The sequence below is a fragment of the Vulpes lagopus genome, chromosome 9 (genome assembly GCF_018345385.1).
Source record: "Vulpes lagopus strain Blue_001 chromosome 9, ASM1834538v1, whole genome shotgun sequence".
In the NCBI taxonomy this organism is placed as follows: Eukaryota; Metazoa; Chordata; class Mammalia; order Carnivora; family Canidae; genus Vulpes; species Vulpes lagopus.
In genome coordinates, this window is record NC_054832.1 from 58829130 (window position 1) to 58847886 (window position 18757).

General features: G+C 36.6%; 1 protein-coding gene across 4 annotated transcripts in view; it reads right to left on the reverse strand.

The window, feature by feature from the left end:
* The window catches only part of TERF1 (telomeric repeat binding factor 1), a 38300-nt gene that overhangs the window by 6694 nt on the left and 12849 nt on the right, over positions 1 to 18757 (reverse strand). Inside the window, exons 5-9 of one of the 4 annotated variants that reach the window (XM_041769638.1) lie at positions 15132 to 15281; positions 13973 to 14082; positions 10461 to 10514; positions 8428 to 8519; positions 1980 to 2083 (exon numbers count right to left, since the gene is read on the reverse strand). In XM_041769638.1, coding sequence (XP_041625572.1) covers positions 1980 to 2083; positions 8428 to 8519; positions 10461 to 10514; positions 13973 to 14082; positions 15132 to 15281 — 510 coding nt within the window. The remainder of the gene's footprint in view (positions 1 to 1979; positions 2084 to 8427; positions 8520 to 10460; positions 10515 to 13972; positions 14083 to 15131; positions 15282 to 18757) is intronic. The other 3 variants (XM_041769640.1, XM_041769639.1, XM_041769642.1) reach the window with 3 other exon arrangements.

An 18757-nucleotide genomic window follows, 5' to 3' on the forward strand; every position in this document is an offset into this window, starting at 1 on the left:
ACCTTATGCCCAAGATCAGCTTTCCGCCATTCCTTTTACCTGATACATCATGTACAGCTATCAACAAAAAAATGGCAAGATACACTAAAAGGGAAACAACACAATCTGAAGGGACAAAAGCATCATCAGGCTCAGCTATGAGAGAGATTTTGGAATTATCAAACTGGAAATTTAAATAACTACGATTAATGTTAAGGGCTGTAATGGAAAAAATGGACAACATGTAAAAACAGATAGGTAAACGTAAGCAGAGAAATGTAAACCCTATGAATCAAAAGGAAATGCTAGAAATCAACACACAGTAACAGAAACGTAGAATGCCTTTGATGGGCGCATCAGCAGACTAAACATGGATGAAGAATCAGTGAGCTTGAAACTAAAAATAGAAACTTCCCAAACTGGAAAGCAATGAGATAAAAAGAATGAAAAGAAAAAGAGAGAGAAAGAGAGAAAAGAACAGCCAAGTACTCTGAGAAAATTACAAAAGATGTGGCCTATAGATAATGGGACATCAGAAAGAGAATAAAAGAAAGAACTGAAGTAATAACTGAGAATTCCAAAATTAATGACAGATGCCAAAACAACACAAGAAACTCCAAAGAAACAAAGTAGGACAAATGCCAAAATATCTACACCTTGGCACATCATATTCAAAGTAAAAATTCAAAGACAAAAAAATATGTAAGACTTTTGGCTGCATATATAGTAGCATATGGTCGGCATTTCTCCATTCTCCTTTGGGAATTCACCCAACAGCAACAAGGAAAGAAATAAAATCCCAAACTCTTACAAAAATTAGAAGACCCCTATGATCTGATTCATAATATAGGTGGAAGGGGTACACTACTGGTGAACTGACAGAAGGTATGCAAGGAAGCAGGACAGAGCCACTCTGCCTAGAGATCTGAGAAAGCCTGTGGATGTGCAATTTTGCAGAGTAAAGAAAACCTAGCCTGAGGTACGCACCCTGAATTCGTGGTGTGCAAGAGCAGGAAACTCCCCTCATCATGCAGTTGCTCTAAATAGTAAAGGTGGTGGTGCAAAATAAGGAATCATATGGATAAGCAATATTTACAGGAAGCAAATCAGAAGTAGGAACTGCTTGCTATGTTCACTTGAGCCACAATAGTTATTAATAGTTATTCCTAACAGCCTGGAATTTGACCCTAGCCCCAGTGTCTGAACATGAACCATCTAAGGGGGGTAAAAATCCTTAAAGGAGAATAAGAAAAAAGTAGAGTCACCTTCAACTTCTGGCTGTGATAGAAAAGGACTAGATTTGTTCATTTGCTATAAACAACTAGAAAACTAGATAAACTACAGGGAACAATGTTTTGAAACACTGGACCAATGGCATAGGACTAAAATCTGAGTGCAGAAATGAAGTCCTAAAATTAACCCATCTGAACTTTCTGAACAGAAAAATTCCCTGGGACGCCTGGGTGGCTCAGCAGTTGGGCATCTGCCTTCGGCTCAGGGCGTGATCTCGGGATGCCTAGATGGAGTCCATACCTAGGACTTCTCCCTCTGCCTGTGTCTCTGCCTTTCTCTGTGTGTCTCTCATGAATAGATAAATAAAATCTTAAAAAAAAAGAAAAGAAAAGAAAAATCCCCTATTCAAATGGTTTCTTTTTTTAAGGCACAGAAGGACCTTGGATTCTTATTCAGAAGATATGAATATAAAAGCTTATAAGGTGGATTTAAGTCCCACTTTACATTGATAAATAGACCTACGATAGTACTGTAGTAATTCTAAATAAATGTCATTATCAATATGCAACTTAAGGCTATTTTAAAAATACAGGTGAAAATATTTTTTTTTGGAAATTTGAACAGGTAGATTGGTCAATTAATCTAACATGGCAAAATCAAAGACGGTGAAGTGGAAACATTTTACATTTAAGATCTTTTAGAGTTGAGCAGAAATGATATAAAATAATCATTGTTAATGTCCACTATTATTTAAATATAATAAATACCTGTTTCTTCCTAGATTGAGGTTTTTTAGAAGTTACTGGATGACTGTTCAAAACAGGTCTTCTCTTGTTGTCAGTGGTTTGTCTGAATCTTTTCTTTCTTCCCCCTAAAAGTGGAAATAGTTATCAAAAACTGTTCCAAATTATAATAAAAAGGGGATGTTTTTAAAGGTTACCATGAAATTCCTATCTAGTATTTAGCTATCTAAAAAACAAAACAAAAACAAAAAACAAAAAAAACAACTGGGATGCCTGGGTGGCTCAGCATTTGAGTGTCTGCCTTTGGCTCAGAGAGTGATCCTGGTCTGGGGATGGAGTCCCACATTGGCTCCCTGCGAGGAGCCTACTTCTCCCTCTGTATCTGTGTCTCTCATGAATAAATAAATAAATAATAAATAAAAAGAACTCTATCTGCTTAATTTTTTTCCCCTTTGAGTCTGGGAGCAGCATAGTACAATGCAAAGATCAGTTTCTGAAAATCACAGGTGGTACTGAATGTTGTTGATTCTTTTATAGGTCTTCAAACAAGTTAGCTCACCTTCCAGAAGAACCTACCTTTTTTCATCATCTGTTAAAAAAGGAACAGTACAGCCCGGGAGGCTCAGCGGTTTAGCACTGCCTTCAGCCCCGGGTGTGATCCTGGAGACCTGGGATTGAGTCCCACGTCAGGCTCCCTGCATGGAGCCTGCTTCTCCCCCTGCCTGTGTCTCTGCCCTCTCTCTCTGATTAATAAATAAATAAAATCTTAAAAAAAAAAAAAAGGAATAATATTTATCACATAGGATTGCTGAAATTTTCTTAAGATAATGTTTAAGGAGTATTTGACCTAGTATAAGAAAACAGCCCTTCTTTCATTCCTTCTTTCTTATTCATAGTCAGTTTAGTAAGATAAGAATGTATTTGTAACTGAAAAGAAAACTGTTAAGTTTTGAAAAAAAATTGTTGGGCAGCCCAGGTGGCTCAGCAGTTTATTAGCGCAGCCTTCAGCCCAGGGCCTGATCCTGGAGACCAGGGATCAAATCCTGCATCGGGCTCCCTGCATGGAGCCTACTTCTCCCTCTGCCTTTCTCTCTCATGAATAAATAAATAAAACTTTAAAAAAAAATTGTTTATATAAAAAACCTTAATCTACAAACAGAATTAAAAAGAATCTAGCAAGATGGATATAAGATCAGTAAACAAAGCTCAATAATATTTCTGTTCATTAGCAGTAGTTAAAATATTGACAAAAAAGATAGTATTTACAATACTAACAAAAAATATATTCTTAGAGATAAATCATGTAAAAGTGGTTAAGATGTGTATATCTAGTAAATTTTAAAGCTTTACTATATGTATGTGTATACACGTTATAAGAAAATACATATAAGACACATTATACACGTTATAAGAAAATACATATAAGACAATCTAAATAGAGTAATATACTTCTGTTCATGCATAGAAGACTTAATATAATTAAAGCCTATAATTAACACTAATATATAATAACTGTCCATTCTTTCTGAAAAGTATATTACAACACAGTTTCAAATCAAAATTTCAACAGAGTTTTTTGGTAGAACTTAACATTATTCTAAAATTATATGTGTTATGAGTAGTCCACCACTGGCCCTGAGCATCCCTGCAGTTTTTGCTCAATGTACAAGGCTTATTTGTTTCCTGATACTAAGCAGTTTTATAGTCAAATAGGCACCTAAGTAGGTCAAAGGAACCATAGCCTGACCACCATGTAACTACTCTCAGGAAGCAGACTGGCTGGTTTGCTATCCTGTTTTGCTGCTTACTCAAAAAGTGGTAGGCCATTTAACACCAAATTTCTCAGATATAGTACAACCTATCTGCCTGCACAGCATCTATCTGGGGCCACTGTATTGCCTATGGGACTCAGGATAAAGAAACCAGCACAACTATTCTGATGCCATGCTACTGTTTTGCTCTGACTCATTAAGTCGTATTATTGCCTACTTTTGGCACCTACAGAGTGGTAGCAGTTTTTCTGCTTGCGATCTTCTATGAAGTTCGGTTTTTTCCTGACGACATGGAAGATCAAAATACCAAGAATAGTCAAGATACTCCTGAAGAACAGTACCATGAAGGGAATTTCCCTATCGCATACTGAGTTATTATGAAACTACAGTAATTGAGACAATATGGTATTGTCGCAGGAACAGACCATACATGCTAGTCAGACTCTAGTCAGGAAAATGGAAACCACACTAATTATGAACAGAGATTTTCATACTGCAAACTGTTTAAGCAGGTGCTAGAAGACTAAAATAGCAAAAAAGGAAATTAATAAATTAGCAGAGATTAATAATTACCAATGAAATTCATAATTACAGTTGGGAGGCTTCAATACTGTCTCTCAGTAATTGCTGAAACAAGTAGGCAAAAATAAGCAAGCATACACAAAATCTGAACAGCACTATGAATCAACCTGACCTCATATTTACAACAGAATTCACATTTTTCTCAAGTGCATATCAACACTCACCGAGATAGACCATATCATATACTATAAAACAAATCTTAAATTTAAAAAAAGAAAGAAATTCAGGGCACCTGATGGCTCAGTCAGTTAAGTGTTTGCCTTCGACCTAGGTCATGTTCCCAGGGTCCTGGGGTTAAGCCCCATGTTGGGCTCCTGGCTCAGCAGAGAGCTTTGCTTCTCCCTCTCCTCCCATTTGCCCCCCATTCGTGCTGTCTCTATTTCTCTCAAGTAAATAAAAATCTTAAAAAAAAGAAAGAAAAAAAAATCCTACAAAGTATATTCTCTTCCAAATAGAATTAAATTGGAAAGCAATAATAGAAAGATATCTGAATACCCTTAAATATTTCAAAATTAAACAAACAGCTTCTAAGTACCCTGTAAGTCAAAGAAAAAAAAGTCTTAAGGGAAATGAAAAAATATTTTGAGCTAAATGAAAAAAACAACATCTCAAAATCTTTGGGATGGAACTAAAGCAGTAATTAAAGGGGAGTTTATAGCATTAAATGCACATATTAAAAAAGACTTGGGAATCTATGAATAAAAGGCAACTCATATATAAAGGGGAAGAAAGGCTGACATCAGACTTGTCCACAGCAGCACTCATAAAGTCAAAATATAATGGATCAGTATCTGCAAAGTTGTAAGAAAAATATTTCCAAAGAATATTATATTTAGCCAAATTCCTTTAGCAAAAAACAGTATACACTTAAGGTACAGCATAGTTCCATATGTCAATGGCATTGTAATAATGTTGTAAGGGGACAGATGGTTAGCTACCCTTGGGTAAAGACAGCATAATATATAGTTGTCCAATCACTATGCTGTACACACAAAACTAATGTAACACTTTATGTCAACTATACTTCAATAAAAAAAAGAAAGGAGCATCTTCCACCTTAGTGATGATAAGAGTATGGATCTGTCAGGGGTTGCCACCTGAAGAGAGTCTGCCTAGAGGGGAAGCCATCACAGAGGAAAGTAGAACTGAGAGAGATAGAGGAAGCAGGTCTGAGGTGAATGACTGAATTGCTGGATCCAGCCACACTTGAAGGTAATGTACCTCTGAACTTATAAATAGGAGCCAATAAATTCTCTTTCTCGACTCCCTCCAAATAATAGATCTTCTCAGCAATATAAGAATTTAGAAATTATAGAACCTATAATCCCATCTTTTTAAAAAACCTAGTCAGGGGATCCCTGGGTGGCTCAGCGGTTTAGCGCCTGCCTTGGCCCAGGGTGCGATCCTGGAGTCTAAATAAATAAATAAATAAATAAATAAACAAACAAACAAACAAGAAATCAATTTAAATACAGATTAAATTATTTTGGGAATTATGACTAGTAAAGAGAATTCAACAAATTTTTATCATATAAAATAAAACTAAGAAAAATTGGGAATTGGTAGGAGAGGGCAGTTTTGTTTTTTTTTTTGCTAATATCACTCTTTTTAGATAATCAATAGTCTAAGATTTAAATTTATGATTACAGAGGCAAGCCTACCCAACCTCTTAAAGCATTTCATATTCTTTATTCTTCATTTTGGAGGAATCATATAGATTATGATATACTTCTTATGAAACAGCATTTACATAAAGTTCAAAATGTAAATGTGTTTTAAAGTTGACATTTAAACTAATCACATTTTTCTAAATTTTTATTTGACTATTTTTCTACTGATGTAGTCTAGCCCAGCAATTAAAAGCATGGGCTCTGCAGGCAGAAGGTCTAATTTTGCGTGGCAGACTCAGTCGGCAGAGCATGAACCTCTCAATCTTGGGGTTGTGAGTTCAAGCCCCACGTTGGGCAAAGAACTCACTAAGGACACCTGGGTGGCTCAGCATGAGTGTCTGCCTTTGGTTTAGGGTATGATCCTGGAGTTCTAGGATCGAGTCCCACCATCAGGCTCCCTGCATGGGACCTCTCTGCCTGTGATTCTAGTTCTGTTCACTATTTCTGAGATCAAGTAGATTTTACTTAATCTCTTTTTGTAGCGGCTTCCCCATGCATAGAATGGGATTATTTAAAAAAAAAAAAAAAAAGGCACTTTTAAGATTTTTGAGGACTAAATGAGTTTACATACTGTTTCACTGCATGCTAAGTTTTTTCTGCACAGAAAGAATTTAGGTAGTTTTCTTTCAAGTTTTCTGAATCACTCAATTTTTTAAAAGTACATGACAATTTTACAAATCTGAAAAAAAAATTTTTGTAAAGGGTGTTTTAAAAAAATTTGAAAAAAACTGGTTAGCATAAATAAAACTAAATCCATTAATTATGAAGAAAGGGTACTGTGTACCTTTTAAGCAAAGTGGAATTTAAAAAAAAATATGTATGTATATATTACTAACATCTAACAAAAAGTCAAGAAATGTACTACAACTCAAAATCTTCTAGGCTCAATATCCATAGCCAGTGTCAAACCACTCTGCAATGGGGTTACAGTTGAGTTTAACTACTAATCAACTACTTAGAATCTAAAAAAGTAGTATAAGTTTCCATTTCTTTGAATTTTGTATTATGAAATTAAAAGCCCTGAATCCCCAAATTATTTTAGTTTAGAATTATGATTCTTAGCCATTTTGCAGCAAGAGATGCAGAACAATTTTGGAGTAACAACATGAATTATTTGAGTTTAACTTTACCATCTTTAAAATGAGGAGGATGATAAGATCTATGGATGTAAATGTTTTAGAGCTATAATTTATAAATATTAGTTAAGACTAGCCCTGTCATCAGCCATCAGTTATGAACTAATTTAGTCAATTAATACTTACTGTAGCTCTACTATGTCCCTGGCATCAAGTTGGTACATCTATTATTTTCATACCGACCAATAAGTTGCTAAGTGTGGATCAATAGTTTAAAAATCCTTGTATTCATTTTCATTCATTACCTAGAATGTAGTGAGGCTCAATAAACATTTGCTGAATGAATAAATATCAATGAGAAACTTATAATCAAATTTTAATTTAAAATAATTATGGACTGCTTTTAAGATTTTTTTGGGGGTTAATGTTGTTTTTTAAATCCAGTGATCCCTTTTATAAGAATAAATTCTAAATGCAAGGAAGAGAGTAGCTAGATTCCACAGTCAATCCTCATTATTCATGTATCCTGTATTTGTGAATTTACATCCCTGCTAATAATTTGTAACTCAAAAGTCAATACACAGTGTTTCTGTGGTCACTGGTTGGACATTCATAGACCAAAAAATTCATCTCACCTGATGTGTGTGTTCCCAGCAAAGGTTAATAAACATGATAATTCTCTGCCTTTCTGTTTTAGCTCTATTATAAATGTCTTTTTTAGTGTCTATTTAATACTACATTTTGTGTTTGGGCGTAATTTTGCTGTTTAGAATGGCCCCCAAATGTATTGTGGAAGTGTTGCCTAGTGTTCCTCAGTGCAAGAAGACTAGGATGTCCCTAACAGAAAAAATGTGTTAGCTAAGCTTTACCCAGGCACAAGTCACAGTGCTACCGCTGTCAAATCAACATTATATATTAAAAAGTGTCTTTAAACCGAAACATGTAAACATTCTGAGCAAGACTATATATTTATATTTATCAGTTGACAAAGCTGGTGACAAGAGGCTCAAAGGAATCTAACCCTGTAATTCCCCTTAGTATTTACTAGTTGCAGTGACTTTATAGAACATAACTACCATAGTAACAACTTCCATGTTTCAAATAAGTAACTATTTCAAGTTGCTGAATAAAAGTTAAAGTAGAAAAGCAGTGTGCCAACATAGCAAAAGTACTCCAAGCTAGGCAATCAGAATAGCTAATTTTCTAAATTAAGTACTAACTTTCTAAGTTAACTCTATGGAGGTATGGCATTTAATCCTTTGTGCATCAGTTTTCTGAAGTGTCTGTGTGTTATGATGGGGAGGTCAGGGGCTGGATCAATTTCAAGGACACATTAATTCTCCACTTCTAATATTGAAGTAAGAGTACTCACTTTGAAGAGTTTCCACTCTTTCTTCTTTCCTATTAAAATCCTGTTGTTGGCTTCCATGTTTTGACTTATATAGAAAGAGATTCTTGTGAGACCTAAATTAAACATAAAAGCATGGGATTGGTTCCATAAAAAGTAGAATGGCTATGAAAAAAAGATGATTTGTCTTAATCCGTTATAGACCTTCTCCTACTTCAGGTTGTTTCCTTGCTGAGTGTCCCATCTTAACCTCTGGCCTCTTAAGATTTTTGTTGTCTGACTTCCTCTCCTCCCATCACTTAATTTCTCTCTCATCTACTTAGAAATCAAGATTCTTTTGACCTCCTAATTATATAGGTGAAGGAAAAAAAAACCCTCAGACTATCAGCTATTAACTTTCATCTCTCTTGTGGCTTTTAATTATCAAAATAGGAATTCCAAAATTCCTTTACACATGATTATTTTTATAGCTTCCAAAAAGACCTTTTTTGAAATGAAGGCTGTTTGGAAATACAGGGTGTAGCAAAATTTTGACAACACTGCAAAGTTGGTATTATTTCAATTTTTATAAAGGAGCTAGTTTAGATGAAAAAAGTAGTTTACCTAAGCTTAGGAAATGATTTCACCACCACCTAAAATCTCTATTTTTACCTAAGTACACATGCAACCTGCTAATCTGTTCTCTTTCTCCCTGTGCTCTAATGTCATTCTCAACCTCTTCACCTGCTCCCCTACTTCTTTTGCCCTAAAACCCAGCTCTCCCTTAGGGAGAATATTTCTTTTCTTTGTGGCCCGCTCAAGTAAAGACAGGCTTAATCTTCTACCTTCTTATGAACCAAGTCCCAGAGGTGGGTCTCTATACTTCCCATTTCCTAACGAATACCACTTTTAGGGTCCTGGTTCCACAGAAATTTTAGCCCTTGAAGATTCATGCCACTGATGTGTATCTCCATCTACCACTCTTCAGAATCATTCACTAACCTTGCAAGCACTTTCCATCATTCACAGATCTTTCTCTATCCCCCAAGGATGGTTTTATCATGTTACTTCAGTGTTCTCATGGATAACCCATATATAATCCTGACCTCTCAATTCCTCAGTTCCACTGACCTCCCCCACACCAAATCAAAACCTCGCATCACGGTTCCTGTTCAGCATCTCAGCTGCTCTATCTCTGAAATCATTCATGCAGACTTTCTGTTCTCTGAACATGTTACATGTATGTAACTAAAATGTAGATTAAACAGAGTTTTTCAAGTAATTTCATAAAATAGAACTTGGGATATTGGGCAACTCCGGTGGCTCAGCGGTTTAGTGTTGCCTTCAGCCCACGGCATGATCCTGGAGACCCTGGATCGAGTCCCACATCAGGCTCCCTGCACAGAGCCTGCTTCTCCCTCTGCCTGAGTCTCTGCCTCTCTCTCTCTGTGTCTCTCATGAATAAATAAATAAAATCTTTAAAAAAAAAAAAAAAAGAACTTGGGATATTCATCAGAAATGTAACTGTCCCCCACCCCCAGCAACATATCCTTGTTTCTAGGGCAGAATTAGAATTTATTAAATATTGGCTTTAAGTTCAAGGGATCCCTGGGTGGCGCAGCGGTTTGGCGCCTGCCTTTGGCCCAGGGCGCGATCCTGGAGACCCGGGATCGAATCCCACGTCGGGCTCCTGGTGCATGGAGCCTGCTTCTCCCCCTGCCTGTGTCTCTGCCTCTCTCTCTCTCTCACTGTGTGCCTATCATAAAAAAAAAAAAAAAAAAAAAAAAAAATTAAAAAAAAAAAAAAAAAAAAAAAAAAGTTCAAGGACTCCCTATATGTGTATGCTAGTAATGGCCTTGTGGAAACAATGTGTAACAACCCAGGATCCCAGAGGCAGGTCTCTATGGTTTGGAATTTCAATACATGTCAAGGTCTTGAATACCTGTTGAGATAAGCAGGTACCTACGATATTCTCTAAATCATAGTATTTATATGGCAGTTATTATAACATACTAAGTCTGTATGAAGTGTTTCAAAGATTTTAAAAGATAGATAAGAAATATATCAATTGACTTCACCTTAATAAGGATAGTGTATCCCCTGAAAATTCAGTTCCTGCAGGCTGTTTGTCACTAATATTTCAAAAGAAGAAAAAAAATATGTAAGAATGTAAGCAAAAGGAACTTTGCACAAGGCTACTACCTACTATATAATCAAGTCCTATTTCAATTTATACAAAATATCTTTGGAAAGAAACTCTGGAGGGCAGCCCGGGTGGCGCAGCGGTTTAGCGCCGCCTGCAGCCCAGGGCGTGATCCTGGAGATCCGGGATCGAGTCCCACATCGGGCTCCCTGCATGGAGCCTGCTTCTCCCTCTGCCTGTGTCTCTGCCTCTCTCTCTCTCCTGCTCTGTATCTCTCATGATTAAATAAAATAAAATTAAAAAAAAAAAAAAAAAAAAGGAAAGAAACTCTGATAATATTAGGACATACTGAGAATTACAACACGGATAATTTTTGCCCAGATGTGCTTACCATATATTTTTTTTTAATTTTTTTTTTTATTTATTTATGATAGTCACAGAGAGAGAGAGAGAGAGAGACACAGGCGGAGGGAGAAGCAGGCTCCACGCACCGGGAGCCCGACGTGGGATTCGATCCCCGGTCTCCAGGATTGCGCCCTGGGCCAAAGGCAGGCGCCAAACCGCTGCGCCACCCAGGGATCCCCTGTGCTTACCATATATTAAATCAAGCCTTCACAAACATAAATTAAGCAGAGTTAATGTTATAATCAAGCATTCATATGGCTCTTTCAAAAACTCTTCCATAGAACTTTATTTCCATGGATTCAAGTTTAATTTCTTGCCCTCCCCACCAGGCTCCAAATGAACTATTTTGCCAAGTCCCTTCCCCCTTTGCTGAAGTTAAATTTAGCCTCCACAAACACAGCATGACCATTTACACCTTTGGGCCTTCAATGGAACAATTCTACTGTCCTAAAAAGACATTGCCTCTTCCGTCTAACTGTAAAAATCAAAAGTATCTTTCAAGTGTCTGCCCAATGCTCACTCCTCTTGGAAGCTGTCCATCTCAACTTCTTCAGCATTTAAGTCTATATACTTCAACAAGTTATGTAATGCCTTCTGCTGTTCTTGTTTCATGTCTATAATTCATTTTGTCACAAAATAGCTTATATACTTTATCAGGGCAAAGTTTTTATTTTATCTATCACTGATAACATGACGGTTTCATCTTTCCTATTATTTAATTTTGCAGTCACACTTCTGATTTTATCCTTGTTCATTTCTGTCCTGATTTTTATCCTGAGACTGGTGATTTTGATGCTTAACTTGTCCTGATTCTATCTGCCTCCAGGATGGCCTTGATATCTGTTTGGTTCTTGATCTTTATTTTGTCTCTAGTTTCAGTTTTATTTCCTATGTTTAGTGCATTGCAAATTTTTTCAGCTTGACCCTGAATGGCAAGTAAGGGCCTGCTTTGGAGACAACAGAAAGAAGAGAATTCAAAATTAAAGCACGAAAAAAAAAATATACATATAAAAAAAAAAAAATTAAAGCACGAGACAGGCACGAAAGAGCTTATAGTATCTGAGGATTGGGATGAAGTTCTGTGTTGCTAGAAAGTACCATTTAGGTATGTAAAGAGAGGCTAATGCTTAGGGATTAGGTTGTATATGAAAAAACAAAAGGGGGGGGGGGCTAAGTATGGCTTTGTAAGCCATGCCGACAAACTTCCAACTCTCATCTAGCAGGAAACAAAGCCAAAAGAGATTATTAAGCTGGAAAGTGACTTAAACAGATTTATTCTTATGGGATGCTGACTCTAGAAGTCATGTCAAAGATGGATTTGCATGGTACAAAGCTAAGTAATAACCTAGGACACAAGTGATAAGAAGAATATATTAAAGAAGCATGGAGATGGGATTCACAACACTTAGGGAGTTAACTGGACATGTAAGGAGAGTCAGGGTACAGAGACAGATGAGAACATCAAGAGTTCTGTTTAGATATAATGACTATATATCCGATTTGAACTCCAATCCCCACCTCGAAGTAAGTAGTTAAGATGAGCAACCTGCAGCAATAAAGTCATGGGACCAAGAAATCCACTGCCAAATTCATCCATCCAGAAATCATAAGGATCTGAGGTCTGGCCTTGAGTTAAGGGTAGAAGAATAGAGGCAATGGACCATAGGTTCAAGAAAAGAACTTTGAAATGGTAGAGTTTATCTTCTTCAATAAGGTTAGCTTCTAAAGCCCAAACGAAAGGTAAAAATCACCCTTGAAAATCCCTAAAGAAATAATTTTTTTTTTTTAAAGAAATAATTTTGGAGACTGAACTTGTCTCTTACTACAGTAGTCCACCACTTATTTGCAGCTTTACTTTCCTTTTTTTCCTTTTTTTTTCCTTTTTACTTTTAACAGTTTCTGTTACCCATGGCTGACTGCATCTGGAAGATCATCCTCCAAAGAATCTTATCAGCCTAACACTATGTCATAATGCCTACATCATTACTCTCACTTCATCTTATCACACAAAGTATTTTATCAGCTCACATTGTCACACTGTCTCAGAACTCAGATATTCTGAAAGACCACATTCACATAGCTCTTATTACATTATCCTGTTAGAATTTTACTGTTGTTGTTAATCTCTTAGTGTATCTAATTTATAAATTAAACTTTATCATAGGTATGTATAGAAAGTTAAAAACAGAATATATAAGGTCTGGTACTTTCAGAGGTTTCGGGCCCAGACTAGGGGTCTTGGAACATACCCCCATGGATAAGGGGTCTATGTGTAGGACTGACATAGCCCATTTCCCTTCAGCATTGAAGCAATCACAGTTTCTTCAGCTGAGCACCAGACCAAGTGGTTAGGCTACTGTTAAAGATGTAAGAAGAGGGCAGCCTGGGTGGCTCAGCAGTTTAGTGCCGCCTTCAGCCTATGGCCTGGTCCTGGAGACCCAGGATCGAGGCCCATGTCAGGCTCCCTGCATGGAGCCTGCTTCTCCCTCTGCCTGTGTCTCTTCCTCTCTCTCTATCTCTCTGTGTCTCTCATGAATAAATAAATAAAATCTTAAAAAAAAAAAAAAAAGATGTAAGAACAATGTTTAAAACACATTCCTCAGTATACTGGGGCCCATGATGGGGGATGTGAGATCTGAGAACTAAGGGGCACAGATGAGATTCAAGTTTTCAAACTTAACAGTTTCAGAGCACATGCTGCCTGAGAATGTACACTATTTAAACCACTATTTTGCTTAGCACATATAACAATTTACATAAACCATGAAGTAATTGTACAGTATTCCAAATATCCAAATGTTAATAATCAAACATGCCCTCTATAATAATTGTTTGTTAAAAATGTACACTATTTAAACCACTATTTTGCTTAGCACATATAACAATTTACATAAACCATGAAGTAATTGTACAGTAGTCCAAATATCCAAATGTTAATAATCAAACATGCCCTCTATAATAATTGTTTGTTAAAAATGTCTCACTAGCAACATGTTCACATAAAGATGCATCCATGAGATTAAAAATAATGAATTTACAAACCTTTTTCCTACATCCAAATTAGCTTCAGTTTCCATTTCAATATTGTTACCATTAGGTTTATCTTGAGAAGTTGTTCTTGACCTTTTACTTTCCACTACTTTTGCTGCTGCCTTAAAAAATGGGGTTGTGGAGGAGGAAGGAATCCATTAGGTCATTTTGAACAAATAGTATTAAAAATAAAGCCTTCTAATATTTTGATAGTCATAACCAATTTATCTGTTCACAGGTCAACAAAAAGACTGCATTGTGTTCTCTCCAGTAACTATGACATCAATAGCAGCTGCTTTAGTTACCTGCTTGGTCTATAAGCCTTATGGAGAAAATCTTTCCTTGTATATGTATTTGATACACACAGTGCTTGCTAGGCAATTTTAAGATAAAAGGTTACTTTAAAAAAAAAAAATCAATAAAAATCCCAGATTGGGGCACCTTTGTGGCTCAGTTGGTTAAGCATCTGCCTCTTGATTTCGGCTCAGGTCATGATCTCAGGGTTGTGGGATCAAGCCCCAGAATGGGCCCCACGCTGAGCGTGGAGTCTTCTTGGGATTCTCTCACTCCCCCTGCACCCCCTTAAATAAACAAGCAAAATCTTAAAAATTAAATAAAAATTAAAAAAAAAATTCTAGGTATCTACTACACTCCCTTAATCAGTACTCCATTATAACATTAAGTTAAAATTAAATCTTTATAGGGACACCTGAGCGGCTCAGTTGTTGAGTGTCTGCCTCTGGCTCAGGGCATGATCCCAGGATCCGGGACTCATGGAGTCCCACATTGGGCTCCTCGCAGGGAGCCTGCTTCTCCCACTGCCTGTGTCTCTGTCTCTCATGAATAAATAAATCTTAAAAAAAAAAAAAATCTTTTTAAAAGGTCCTTCTTCAGCCCAATTTTACTTTTTCCAAAAACACGTTAAAAATTTCTTTAATCTGTTCTCTCCTCAACTTTAATTCTGAAAAATTTCCCCAACTCTTATTTCATAAAGTTTAAAAACACTGCAAATATCACTAATAAACCCTTTAGATTCACTAATTGTAACATTTTGCCATTCTTCTACAAAATCACTAAATAAAATTCTGATTATTTTTTAAGGATTTCTATTTCAAGTATTCCCCTTTATAATAACAATTTCTCCTTACTCTACTGTCTGAAACATGCATACCTTCATAAGAAAGGCTGATGATTTTTCGTTTATCACATAATCCACATAACTCTTAATTTTCTCCATCATGTGGTTGTAGGTGAAGTGTTGAAAAATGGAGTGAAATGTGTCTTTCTGAGAGATTATCACAAGCAATTTCCTTTTTAAAGGCTAAAGACAACAGGAAAAATGTATTAACACATAAATCACAAATAAGATAGAAATTTTATTTTATTTTTTTAAAAAATCACATCTTAAACTCAGAGACACAAGAGATTTTTTTAAATAAATTCTCCTATTTTAAACGGCTCACCAATATATTTTTTCTTACTTTTTTAAAAAAAAACCTACTTTGCATTTCACACACACACAAAAGGATTAAAAAATGATGAACCTGAACGTCCACTGCCAAGTTTAAGAAAATCTCATCTGGGGCAGCCCCAGTGGCGCAGCAGTTTAGTGCTGCCTGCAGCCCGGGGTGTGATCCTGGAGACCCAGGATAGAGTCCCACATCGGGCTTCCTGCATGGAGCCTGCTTCTCTCTCTGCCTGTGTCTCTGCCTCTCTCTTTGCAATCTCTGAACGAATAAATAAATCTTAAAAAAAAAAAAAAAGAAAGAAAGAAAATCTCATCTGTACAACTGAAGACATTGTTTACTACCATAATGATTGCACCTCCAGCTTCTCCTCTCCACAAGGTGGCCATTATCTTGAATTTAGAATTTATCATATCCATACATTCCTGTAACTTGCACTAAGTATGAATGTACCTTTAAATATATAGTACTATTTAGCATATGCATATTTTTCTGAAACTTGCTATGTTTGCTCAACTCTGTGACATTTATCCATGTTGATTTGATTTTTATAGAATTACTTTCACTATTAAACAATATTCCATTGATCAAAAATACCATTTATTCATCCATTCTTCCAGCCTTTTGAAAGATTTTAAAAGCTATTTTCTATTACTGTAATACTGTTGAACATTTTTCTACAGGTCTTCTTGTGGACAGTACAAGTTTCTCTTGGACATACTTCTTTCAAGGCTGGTTATACAATAAAAGCTACAGATCCTTAAAAAAATTCTACTTAGGCTCTATTCAGATCAATTGTCTTAGCAGGGCAAACAAACTGTCTTTTTTTTTTTTTTTTAAGATTTTATTTATTTATTTATTCATGAGAGACAGAGAGAGACAGAAGCAGAGACACATGCAGAGGGAGAAGCAGGCTCCATGCAGGGAGCCTGATGTGGGACTCGATCCTGGGTCCCCAGGATCATGCCCTGGACCGAAGGTGGCACTAAACTGCTGAGCCACCCACGCTGCCCTCTTTGTTTTTTATAAATAAAACTCCATGGCTTTTAGGGGAGCCTGGATGGTTGAATGGCTAACTCCTGATTTTGGCTTAGGTCATGATCTCAGGGTTCTGGGATCAAGCCCTGAGTTGGGCTCTACGCTCAGAGGGGGTCTGCTTAAGATTCTCTCCCTCTCTCTTTCCCCTCATTTGGGCTCTAAAATAAATCAATCAATCTTGAAAAAACAAACCAAAAAACCCGTTCATGGCTTTTAAAATGGGCAGCAAGAATAAAAACAATTACTTTAGGGTATTTACCTAGAAGTAGAATTGCTGGAATGCATACTTACAGATTTTGCTAAAATGCTCTCCAAAGTTTAAGTACTAATTTATAGCACTAAGAAGGTATGGCAGCCTTAACATTTCCCCACTCTTTGAGCCAACTGTTAGTATTCTAAGATATTTTAATCATTGTCAGTCTGAGGTATAGGAATACTATTTCAATATATCACATGGGATTACCCTGATTACTCACGCTAGTGAAGTTAAACATTTCTCTTATGCTTACTGGCTGTAAGGTTTCCTCTTCTGTGAAGTACAGAGTGGGGTTTGCAGTAGCCTAACAGTGCTAAGGCAAAAAAGTAGAGGCAAGGAACCCAATAAACAGATCAGGCTCTCAGCTGAAATCTCTGGAGGGTCATACCCAAGGAACAGGGGCAAATTAGAGACAGACCGAGCCTTAATAAAACTTCAACCAACTCTTGACTCAGCACAGTCCCTCAACAGATTAAGGTGACCACCCCCCAACTCTCTACAAGCACAGAAAAAGGTGCTCAATTTCACTAGTCAAAGAAAGAGAAACTAAAATCCAATGTGATACTACTACATATTTGCCAGAATCACTAAAAGGAAAACTACAGAGAAGGTCTGTGAAGCAAGTACAACTCTTCCACACTACTGAAGGAATGGACAGAACCACTTTAGAACACTGTTTGGCAATATCTATTGAAACCGATTATGTACATATCTGATAACCCATCAATTCTATTCCTAAGTATATAACCAATAGAAACACATATGTATTCTACAAAGGATATGTAAAAGAATGTAATAGCCAAAACCCCGAAATAAATGTTGCTCAACAGTAGAATGGAGAAGTTGCATATTCCAACAATGGAACATTGAGAATAAATGAACTATTGTTACAAGCAACTCCAAGGATCAATCTTACATAAACTTGCTATATGATTGCATTACATAAACTTTGGAAACAACTAAAACTAATCTTGGATGTTATAAGTCAGGATAGTGGTTATCCTTAGGAAGGTGGGAGGGATAGTGACCGGAGGGTGCTGGCAATGTTCTTTTTCTTGATCTAGGGGGTCATCACAAAAGCATGTTTCTTTTGTGAAAACACATCTCTTTATACACTATATTACATGTATGCTACTAAAGGTATGCTGCTGTTCACTAAAAAGTTCACGGGATCCCTGGGTGGCGCAGCGGTTTGGCACCTGCCTTTGGCCCAGGGTGCGATCCTGGAGACCCGGGATCAAATCCCACATCGGGCTCCCGGTGCATGGAGCCTGCTTCTCCCTCTGCCTGTGTCTCTGCCTCTCTCTCTCTCTCTCTCTGTGACTATCATAAATAAATAAAAAATAAATAAATAAATAAATAAATAAATAAATACTTTTAAAAATAAATTAAAAAAATTAAAAGTTCACAAAAAAATGTATAAAACTGGGGATCCCTGGGTGGCTCAGCGGTTTGGTGCCTGCCTTCGGCGGGGGCCTGATCCTGGAGACCCGGGACTGAGTCCCACGTCAGGCTTCCTGCATGGAGCCTGCTTCTCCTTCTGCCTGTGTCTCTGCCCCCTCTCTCTTTTTTTTCTTCTCTCTCTCTATGTCTCAAATAAATAAATAAATAAATAAATAAATAAATAAATAAATAAAATCTTTAAAAAAATGTATAAAATTATCATTTATGTTTTATTCCAACAATGCTTTGTTTTTAATATTTAAAAACTAAGTTCAATTGACCTTAACATTACACATATACACAAAAACTACTAATTATCACGTAAGAAACCTCTAGAAATAAGCTAATTATAATGCTTTTTTTCTGTGGGTACTTGGGTAGTTCAATAGGTTAAGCAGCTGCCTTCAGCTAAGGCCATGATCCCAGAGTCCATCAGACTCCCTGCTCACCGAGAAGTCTGCTTCTGCCCCTCTCCCCTGCTCATGCACATGCTGGCACTCTCTTTCTCCCTCCATCTCAAATAAATATATAAACAAAATCTTTTAAAAAATGTTTTTTTTCTCTGCTTGTGCTGCCCAATATAGTAGCCATTAG